This window comes from Microtus pennsylvanicus, chromosome 1 (genome assembly GCF_037038515.1).
Source record: "Microtus pennsylvanicus isolate mMicPen1 chromosome 1, mMicPen1.hap1, whole genome shotgun sequence".
Lineage (NCBI taxonomy): Eukaryota > Metazoa > Chordata > Mammalia > Rodentia > Cricetidae > Microtus > Microtus pennsylvanicus.
Window position 1 is genome coordinate 99,626,107 of NC_134579.1, and position 11,278 is coordinate 99,637,384.

The 11,278-nt window shown below is 50.6% G+C and overlaps 1 protein-coding gene across 1 annotated transcript; it reads right to left on the reverse strand.

Annotated features, from left to right (window-relative positions):
• Nucleotides 1-2,089: 2,089 nt before the first annotated feature.
• Spacdr (sperm acrosome developmental regulator) lies at nt 2,090-8,283 on the reverse strand. The gene is made up of 2 exons (XM_075975714.1): nt 7,728-8,283; nt 2,090-2,488 (listed from the first exon to the last, which is right to left on the reverse strand). Exons 1-2 carry the CDS (start codon nt 7,935-7,937, stop codon nt 2,246-2,248), a joined length of 453 nt encoding a protein of 150 aa, XP_075831829.1. The 5' UTR covers nt 7,938-8,283; the 3' UTR covers nt 2,090-2,245.
• Nucleotides 8,284-11,278: the final 2,995 nt, after the last annotated feature.

Here is an 11,278-nt window from a genome sequence, read left to right on the forward strand (position 1 = left end):
CTCAGTTCCTATGCACCCACCCCCTCACAGGATAGTCCACCCTCTCCTGCATCTCCCTCTCAGTTCCTATGCACCCCTCACAGGATAGTCCACCCTCTCCTGCATCTCCCTCTCAGTTCCTATGCACCCCTCACAGGATAGTCCACCCTCTCCTGCATCTCCCCCTCAGTTCCTATGCACCCCCTCCACAGGATAGTCCACCCTCTCCTGCATCTCCCCCTCAGTTCCTATGCACCCCCTCCACAGGATAGTCCACCCTCTCCTGCATCTCTCTCTCAGTTCCTATGCACCCCCTCCACAGGATAGTCCACCCTCTCCTGCATCTCCCTCTCAGTTCCTATGCACCCCTCACAGGATAGTCCACCCTCTCCTGCATCTCCCTCTCAGTTCCTATGCACCCACCCCCTCCACAGGATAGTCCACCCTCTCCTGCATCTCCCCCTCAGTTCCTATGCACCCCTCACAAGATAGTCCACCCTCTCCTGCATCTCCCTCTCAGTTCCTATGCACCCACCCCCTCCACAGGATAGTCCACCCTCTCCTGCATCTCCCTCTCAGTTCCTATGCACCCCTCACAGGATAGTCCACCCTCTCCTGCATCTCCCTCTCAGTTCCTATGCACCCACCCCCTCACAGGATAGTCCACCCTCTCCTGCATCTCCCTCTCAGTTCCTATGCACCCCCTCCACAGGATAGTCCACCCTCTCCTGCATCTCCCTCTCAGTTCCTATGCACCCCCTCCACAGGATAGTCCACCCTCTCCTGCATCTCCCTCTCAGTTCCTATGCACCCCCTCCACAGGATAGTCCACCCTCTCCTGCATCTCCCTCTCAGTCCTATGCACCCACCCCCTCACAGGATAGTCCACCATCTCAGCTAATGGCTCACAGCTCCTACTTGGCCTCCTCAGTCCACCCTGACCCCCATCCCTCCCCAACCCTGCTCAGAGCCCACATGGCTTCCAGACAACCCTGGGAAGCACTGCTGTCCAAAGCTCTCAGGAGGGCACAGACAGCAGTACCAAAACTTGTCCCAGCAGATGAATCTCCTACAGCCCCAATCGGGCATCCAACATCCAAGCCTGGTATGACGTCACGTTCTTGTCACCCCCAGCACACAAGAGGTCGGTCTCTCTCCGGCAGAAGGAACAGGCAGTTCAAGGTCATCTTCAAGCTGCGCGTTGAGATGGAGCCCAGCCTGAGCGACAGGATGGCCTACCAGGCAGAAGTGCCCGCCACGAAGCCTGACAACCTGGATCCACGCCTGTGATCCTCACAGTGGGAAGAGAGAACCCATCTCTCCTAGCTGACACCCAGTCACTGGCACACCATGACACACACCCACATGCATACGATGCCAACAAAATAAGGAAGTACACGTGTAATAAAAATAATTAAAAAGCGGAGCGGGCAGCTGAGGATGTGGCTCAGTTGGCAGGATGACTGTCTCATCCCACATACATAAGGGGCAGCCAGATGGGATGACGAGGGACTTCATCTCAACTACAAAGCTGGAGACTGATCAACAGTTAAGGTGCTTGCTGCTCTTGCAGAGGATTGGAGTTTGACCCCCAGCACCCACACTGGGTGGCTCACACCTGACTGTAACTCCAACTTGAAAGTACCCAACACCCTTTTCTGGTACCCCCACACCCCCACATGGACATCCTTAGCTGGAGGGCCTTGGATGGATTCCTAGACCACCCTATCTTATGGAATTGCGAGGGAGAAAAGCCAGGGTTGCTGCCCTGTGGGCATAGCTGCTGCTCCATGAATGGATGCTGTTGCTATGGTTACTGGCCAGGCAGAGCACTTAAAGGCAATTCAGCTCCTAGGAGAGGTGCGGGGATATAAGAACAGGACCTGTCCATCTCTGACATATGCAAAAAGAGACCTAGGATCTACTCCCAGGCACAACTGTGCCCCCCACTCAGTGGGTGTTTCTCTCTACCGCGCCCCAAACGCCCCTTATGGCCTCTCTTCTTCATGAACACAAATTCCACCTATTCAGAAACATCTGATATTTATTTCTCAATATTTAGATAATCTTTTCTCTCACAAATTGAATAAACAAAGAGAAGGGGAGTATATTCGACCCCAAGCCTGGTCTTGGGCTTCCGATGAGAGGTGACAGTATGGTCAAAGGTCTCCTCACCAGCAACTCTGGCCCGATGGCCTTGAACCCCACCTGCCAACCTTCTTTAAGAGTGAGTCGGGGGCTTTCTAAGGATCTGGGGCTCCCCTGCCTAGAGGGGACTTCGGGCGTCCTGTTTGAGGCCCTGCACTGGATCGGAGTGGTGGGATGTGTGGAACGTGTGGGACCGCATGCGGCGCCGCCTGCGCCTCTCCTGCCTGCGGGCCAGCTCTCTCAGCTGTTTGCGAATGACCCAGAGTACCAGGTACACTTCCCGCAGCATCTCAGCTTCCGGCGTCTCCAAGGCCGACCCGCCCTTCATTCGAGAGGAAATTGACGCAGAGCTCATAGAAGCCTGCAAAAGAAAGAGACGTGGGGACATCAGAGGGTAGAAGGACCGGCAAATAATAAAGGGTTCATCTTGTTCTACCTCCTCCATCAGATTAGTCAGGCACTGCCTGCTCTGGGAAGTCTCAGCTTGCATTAGGGATGGTCCTTCCTACTCTTGTGTTTGCCTGTGTTCCACGTTTCTTTCATTTTCTTTTTTTCCTTCCTCCCTCCCTCCCTCCTTCCCTTCCTTTCTTCTTTTCATTTAGAGGTAGGAAAGTCCATACTTGAAATTGCTATGTAGGCAAGGGCTAGAGAGATGGCTCAGTGGTTAAGAGCACTGACTGCTCTTCCAGAGGACCTGGGTTCAATTCCCAGCATCCACATGGGAGATCACAGGGGAGCTCACAATTGTCTGTAACTCTGATTCCTGGGGATCTGACACCTTCATACCAATGCACATAAAATAATGTCAAATTAAAAAAAAGAAAGAAGTTGCTGTGTAGCCAAGGGTGGCCTTAAATTCCTAATCCTTTAGCCCCTACCTCAACTACCATGTGGTGCTGAGGATGAAACCCAGAGCCTCATGCTAGGCAAGCACGGTAAGAATTGAGCCATATCCAGCCGGGCTGGTTTTTGACAGTCTCACATAGCCCAGGATGGGTTTGAACTCATAATCCTCCTGCCTCTGCCTGTGAGCACTGAGATTTTAGGCACTGACCATTTTCCCTTTTCTTCTCCTCTCTCTCCTTCCTCTCTCCTTTTCTCTCACTCACATCCTCTTCCCTCTCTTCCTTAATCCATTTTTTTCCTTTCTGTTTTGTTTGCTTTTGAGACAAAGTCTCATCTTGTTAACCCAGGCTGGCCAGGAACTCACTTTAGAGCCCCAAACAGGCACCAGACTTGAAGCAGTCCACCTGCCTCTGCCTCCCAAATTGTGGGATTACAGGTGTGAGGCACCTGGCTTGTTTTTTTCTTTTCTTTTCTAAATTAAACTTTAGATGCTAGTAGATTGGAACGCGCGTGTGTATGTATATATGTATGTATGTGTATATATATATACATATATATACACACACACACATAGTGTATATATAATCTAAGACCCTTCACCTATTTTATTTCAGTAGGAAAATTTTGTGCAACATCGGAGTAGAGGAAATAGCTTAGTGGGTAACGTATTTACTATGCAAACATCAGGGCCTGAGCACTGATCCCCAGCACCACACAATAAACTGAGCATGACAGTGCATGCCTGCAACCCAGTGCTGGAGAGATGAAGATGGGTGGACCACAAGGGGACTCTCCGGCCAGCCATTCTGGGGGCAATTGTAAGCTCCAGATTCAGCGAGAGATGCTGTCTCAGAAACTAAGGTGGAAGCCGGGTGTGGTAGTGCACAGAGCCCCAGCAGTCAGAAGGCAGATCTCTTGTGAGTTTGAAGCCATCTTGGTCTAGTCTACATGTTCCAGGACAGCCAGGGACACAGTGAGAGCCTATCTTAAAAAGGAAAAATAAAAACAAACAAAAAGCAGAGTAATAGAGGAAAATACCCGCCTCCACACAGGTTAGTGCACCTGCACACACACAAGGGCACTCTTGCTCCCTCGTGTGTCCACACAAGCACACAAGCACGTGCAACAGCAGCAGTAGCAGCGTCAATTATATTGCATATGGGAGAGTGCTGGGGTCACATCTGAGCAAGGTGCTATGCTATCTGTGTATGAGACGGTCAAAATTATGAAGCCTGTAATTTATCCATAGGGTATTATTATCCCTGGGACTTTATTCAGAAATCCCACGTTTTACGAGATCCCTAGTTGTTTCTCTCTCTCTCTCTCTCTCTCTCTCTCTCTCTCTCTCTTCTTTTCTTTTTGGTTTTCGAGACAGGGTTTCTTTGTGTAACAGCCTTGGCTGCCCTGGAACTAGCTCTTGTTGACCAGGCTGGCCTTGAATTCACAGAGATCCTCCTGCCTCTGCCTCCCAAGTGCTGGGATTAGAGGCACTCTGGAGGCAGAAGCTGGTGGATCTCTGTGAGTTCAAGGCCAGCCTGGTCTACACAGTGAGTTTTAGAACAACCAAAGCTAGATAGTGAGACACACACACACACACTCAAACCCACACCCTCTCCACCCTCGCTTTGAACAAAACAAAAACCCAAAACAACAACAGGGTGTGTAAAATGCACATGAGTGCAGTACCCACAAAGGCCAGAAGAGGGCAGTGGATCCCTAGAGTTACTGATGGTTGTGAGGTGCTCTAGGTGGGTGTTGGGAACCAAACTGGGATCCTGTGCAAAAGCAGTGTGCGTTCCTTAAAAAAACATTCACTGTTTATTTTATGTGTATGAGTGTTTGCTTATGTACATATGCATGTGTACCACATACCTGCCTGGTGCCTGAGAAAACCACAAGTGAGCATCAGATCCCCTGGGACCGAAGTTAGAGATGGTTATGAGTCACCATTGGGTGCTGGGAATCAAACCCAGGTCCTCTGGAAGACCAGGCAGTGCTCTTGGCTGCTGAGCCATGCCTCCAGTCCACAGACATGTCTAGAGCTACTTGGATTTCCTTTGTGTGTGTTATGTATACGCACACATGTCTGTTTAATTCGACAAAATTTTATCACCTATGCAGAACTGTGTGTGAGTCTAATAAGGGAAATCGAGATCACCACAAGAATTGCTGTCATTACCCTTTCGTTGTGAAAGCAGTCTCAAATCAGTGGGCTTCTTCCCCGTCACTGTCTCCTTCCTCACTACCCCCAGCAGGACTAGGGATTAAACTTGAGACCTCCACATGCTAGGCAAGCACACACCACTGACTACAGCTAATGTCCTTTTATGACCCCCTCCCAATATGGCACCTGTACCACTAAATCACGTATAGGTCCTCAATTTCTACATTCTATTCATTCATTTGTCTTTGGTTTTTAGCCCTGGCCATCCTGGAATTGGCTGGCCTCGAACTCCAGAGATCTGCCTGTCTCTGCCTCCTGAGTGCTGGGATTAAAGGCGTGCGCCACCACCGCCCGGCTTCTGTAGTTTACTTTAATGAGAAACCAGAGACGTGCCTCAGTGCAGTGCTTGCACAACAAACGCAGGGCCCTGGGCTTTACCCCAGCACCGCGGGAACTGGGTGTGGGGGTGCACACTTGTAACCCCAGGAGAGGGGTATCAAGAGGCTATCACAAACTACATAGTAATGGTGAAACCAGCCTGTAGGAGACCCCGCCTCAAAAAACTTGAAAAAATAAATATAAAATGGTTGCGCCACTCCTGTCTCAATATCTTCAAGGCTCTTGTTCTCAGAGACAAATTCAAATTCTACACCCCGGCCATCTATCCTGCCTTCTGCATTCTCTTCCATAACATAGGCAACTCTCCTCTCCCACCCCGACTCCCACGCTCACATCTCTCTGCCTCTCCCCAGACCCTCACCAACGCACACTTGCTATTCTCTCTTCCTGGAACAGCCACACACACACCCTGACTTCTTCCAACTTCCCCTTAATTCTCCTCAAGCCAAGAAAACTCCTTCAGGCCTCACTTTCCCCATCTCTTCATTGCTGGAAGCAGTCTTTGATGCCCCGTGCCCAGTTCTTCATAGGATCCCCTCCTTCGGTACCCAAGTCCTCTCTACCTTCACCCTCACTCTCCTCGGGGTATCAAACCAACGTGACCTGTTACACTGTCTGTGGCCTCCCTGGTCTGGGTAAACCTTGCTCGCCACTGTCTCTTCAGGGCTTTACGACAGAAGAGGTGCCGCAAATGACTGAACAAGGGGATGGAGGAAGCCGGGGATGGAGCTTAGTTGGTAGAACACTTGTCTAGCATCCATGAAGCCCTGGGTAGTACTCGCCAGTAATCCCAACACGGAGGCGCTGGAGGCAGGAGGGTCCCAGGCCAGGAAAGATGGCTTGGTTGGTTTAGTATTTACTGTGTGAGCATGAGACCCGAGTTCAGATCCTCAAAACCTACATTAAAAACTGGGACCGCAGCACGTGTACCTGTCACCCTGGCACCCCAACAGTGACATGGGAGGACACAGAAGATCCCCAGAAACTCTCGGGACAGGTAGACTGTCATCTACAACAGTGACAAGAGACCCTGTGGAAGGGATGGAGAGATGGTTCAGTGGTTAAGGATACTTGCTGATCTTACAGAGGACTGGGGTTCAGTTCCCAGCACCCACAGTGGGAGGCTCACAACCGACTGTAACTCCAACTACAAGGGATCTGACTTCCTCTCCTGGCCTCCATGGGCACCTGCATACACATAGCATGCATGCGTATAAATAAAAATACATTAAAATAAACTGGAAAAGACGGATGCCACAGGCATGCTAGGTCACAGGTGTGGTTATACTCATACACACAGAAATTTTTTTAAAAAAGAAAAGGAATTTGAGGATTAGGGTTTAGCGGTATGAGCTTTTAATCCCAGCACTCGGGAGGCAGAGGTAAGAGGATCTCTGTGAGTTCAAGGACAGCCAGGGTACCTGGTGAGAACCTGTCTTTAAAAAACTAAAATAAGCCGGGTGGTGGTGGCGCACACCTTTAATCCCAGCACTCGGGAGGCAGAGGCAGGTGGATCTCTGTGAGTTTGAGGCCAGCCTGCTCTACAGAGCAAGTTTCAGGACAGGCTCCGAAGCTACAGAGAAACCCTGTCTTGGGAAAAAAAATAACTAAGATAAATAAACAGAATAGAAATCTTGGGGCAGGAGAGATGGCTTAGCAGTTACAAACATTTGCTGTTCTTGCAGAGAACCCAGCACCTGTACCAGGTAGCTCACAGCCACCTGCAACTCCAGGTTCCAGGGGTTGACAACATTTTATGACCTCCTCTGGACAGCTGCACATACATGGTGCACATTCAGACAAACAGGAATACACATATACACATAAATAACATTTTTAAAGATAACCAGAAATAAATTTAAATAGGAATTTCTGGCTATCCTCAGCTACATAGCAAGTTCAAGACAAACCTGGGCTACACAAGACCCTGTCTCAAAAAAAATGGTGATGGGGCTGGGTGGTGGTGGTGCACACCTTTAATCCCAGCATTTGGGAGGCAGAGGCAGGAGGATCTCTGAGTTTGAGGCCAGCCTAGTCTACAAAGTGAGTCCCAGGACAGCCAGGACTGTTACACAGAGAAACCCTATCTCAAAAAAAAAAAGACACCAACAAACAAACAAAAAGCCCAATGGTGATGGAGAAGGGACAGAGGGAAGAATGAGACTCAGGCCGGGGGTGGGATGGCACTCACCTTCCACTTACACAATCGCCAGCCAGACTGCAGCGCCGAGACCATCAGCGTGGAAACCGAGTGAACTACATTCTGGGACAGCTGCATCAGGGAGCGACTCTTGCGGGGTACAGCGGGCATGTCCTTGACAGCGGCCAACATAGAGGGTTCAAGCACCCCTGGGCAGACATCCAAGTCAGAGACCTTGGGCTCTTTGTGGGGTTTGACCATCTTTGAAGGGTCAAAGTCCGAGGCAGTCTTCTCCTTCAGTGAATGTTTCTTGGGCTGATCGGGCGTGCTTGGCTTGGTTTTATATTTCCAGGACTGGACCTGAGAAAGAAGACACAGGGCGGGCGAGACACCTCAGCGGGTGAAAGCTCTACCAGGTAGGCTTGACAACCTGAGATGGGCCATGGCTCCTACAATGAAAGGAGAAAACCAAATCCCCAAAGTTGCCTGCTGACTTCCACACTCCATGATATGTGTGCAACCCTCTACACAGAACAATAGAAATAAGGCACAGAGGAGAGAGAGAGCAGACCCCATGGTAAAGACAGCAAAGCCAGACATGACTGTCCTACCCCATGTCTCAAAGCCCCTTCCCAGCCCTCTTAAACCCCTACTTCCTGCCCTGTCTTGTTTAGCCATGAGACTGAACGGGAGGAACAAAGTGGTGTGGGTTGCTATGGCCCAGATACCAGAACGTCCATCTCATGGCCGTGGTGTGTTTGTGGAACTCACCCAGCAGGTCATTTTTCGCCAAATTCGCCTAACCCATTTCAAGAATCTCCTGACCACGGCCATCTCTCCAGACACCACACGTCCAAAGTATGGTGCTAAGCCAGCATTTGGGGTTTGAAAGGGAAATGGTTGTAGGCCAGTGGCCACCACCAGAGAGAATCTGTGGGTTCTGGGGAGCTTCAGGCACGGTACTGAAGGAAGAAATAAGAAATCCGAAGGGGGTATGCCCCCCAGTGACTCATGCCCGGCCCTTCCTCCTCTCCCTGAGACAGGGAGAGGAGTCAAATGGATGAGAACTTAGAGTCAGTGAGTGTTCTAGATCATTGTGAGACCTGTCTGGCCCCAACCCCCCAAGGACCTTCTGGGGGCTTCCGAGTCAATCATTGATGACCTTGTCCCTTCTGGCTTGAGATCCAGGATAATCAAATCAATGCTGATCAAGAGCTCAGATACATTGTCTGTGGAGTTTGCTAGTTAATCATTACAACAGTCCTTCAAGGTAAGTACTATGGAGAGCGAATATGAGCTTCACAGAAAGTGGATCTGAGAGGGCTGGAGAGGTGGCTCAGCCATTAAGAGCACCTGCTGCTCTTCCAGAGGACCCGGCTCCCAGCCCGCACCACCCACATGCTAGTTTACAACCATCTCTAGCTCCTGTTACAGGGAATCCAGCACCCCCTTCGGGTCTCTGTGGGTACCATGCAGCCACACAGTGCAGACGTACGGGCAAGCAAAATACCCAGCGCACACACACTAAAGATAAAACAGAAAACTAAAATGGGCATGGTGGTATATGCCCAGAATCCCCGCACTTAGGAGATGGGGTGGGAGGAGAAAAAGTTAAAAGCCAGTTTCAGCAGGTTAGGGTAATGGCTCTGTTAGGAAAAGGGACTGCGTGAGTTAGCATGAGGACCAGACCTTGGGTCCCTGGCATTCTGCGGTGAACTAGTGGGGTCACAGAGACAAAAAGGACTCCTGGAGGGGGCTGGAGAGATGGCTCAGTGGTTGGGAGCAGTGCCTGCTCTTCCAAAGGTTATGAGTTCGATTCCCGGCAACCACATGGTGGCTCACAACCATCTGTAATGAGGTCTGCTGCCCTCTTCTGGTCTGCAGACATACAGAATATTGTATACTGTATACATAATAAATAAATAAATAAATAAATAAATAAATAAATAATAAAAAAAAGGACTCCTGGAGCCAGTCAGTCTAGCTCCATCAGTTAGGACCAGGTCCAGTGAGAGAGCCTACCTCAAAAAATACTGTGGGCCAGGCATGGTGGCACATCCCCTTTAATCCCAGCACTCGGGAGGGAGGCAGGCTCTCCGAGTTTGAGATCAGCCTGGTCTACAACCAGGGCTGCACAGAGAAAGAAAGCCTGTTTCAAAGACAGACAAAAATAAAACCTGTGGGAAAGGGATTGAAAAAGACACCCAAGGTTAACGTCTGGCCTCTACACGAATGTGCACACAGATACAACTCAAAATCAGCCTCAGCTACTCAGTGAGTTCAAGGCCATCATGGGCTAGGTGACATCCTACATCAAAACAACAAAAGGCTGAGGTGACAGTTCAGTGGGTAAAGCGCCGACCATACAACCCTAGTAAGCCGAGCTGGGATCCCAAGAACCCAGATACAGTAGCACGCATGTCTGTGATACCAGTGCTCCCAGAAGGAAGCCAGCAGCAGGACAGCCAACCTGGCATCCACAGTGGTGAACAGAGAGACCCCGTCTCAGATGGGGTCAGAGGTGAAGACTGATACGCAAGTTTATCCTCTGGTCTCCACGTGAATGCCATGTCACACACAGACACACACACACACACCAAGGACCAAAGCTCACTTAGCAGTAATGAACACCTGTAATTTCAGCACACAGGATTAGGCAGGCGTTCAAGATCATTCTCAACTATATAGTAAGTTTGAAACCAGGCTAAGCTGGCCTACACGAATGAGACCCTGTTTTCTTTCTTTCCTTCCTTTTTTCTTTTTTCTTTTTCTTTTTTTTTGGGGGGGGGGGAGTTTCCAAACAGGGTTTCTCTGTAACTGTCCTGGAACTCACTTTGTAGAGCAGGCTGGCCTTGAACTCACTGAGATCAGCCTGCCTCTGCCTCCTGAGTGCTGAATTAAAGTCATGAGCCACCACTGCCCAGCTGAGACCCTGTTTCAACTACCACACCCTGAGTCAGAAAAAGATATGAGGTCCAATCCGCTGGGCTGCCTCTAGTGCTCCTCCTTGATGGAGGGAGGCAAGACTTTCTCCCTCAAGGCTCTGCTATTGCCTTTCTCTCCACTAGATGAGGTCCTTCTCCTTGGCTGCCTCCACCTGACTGGGATAGAAGCCCGGGAGGTCGGTCTGGGAGGAGCCTGCTCACCCACTGGGCTGAGTTCTCATCCAGCCTGGGGTGGGGTGGAAGCCAAGGCGGCCTGCCAGGCCTGGCAAGGGCACCATGTGCCCAAAGAGCCTGGCCCACACCCAGCCTTAAGACAAGGGGCCCATTCAAGGTTCCCTGCCCTGCCTCCAAGCAGCTACCCGGATCCAGCCCACAAGAGGGGACACACTGGGAAGCTGGGGGTGGATCCTCACACTCACCAAAGACTTCATTGTTATCCCCCCCCTCACACCACCAACCACCAGCACGTGGGTAGACACCGCCCCCTACCTCTTTCCTTAGGCCAGCCTGCCAGGCTTTCCAGGGGCCAGGATCATTCCTGCATTTTCAGCCACCTTCTCCAGTGTGGACCTGGGATCTTCAGGGATACTGTGTGTGTCTCTGTGTGTGTGTCTGTGTATTGGGGGTTCTGGACACAACACCACATCAACCTCCATA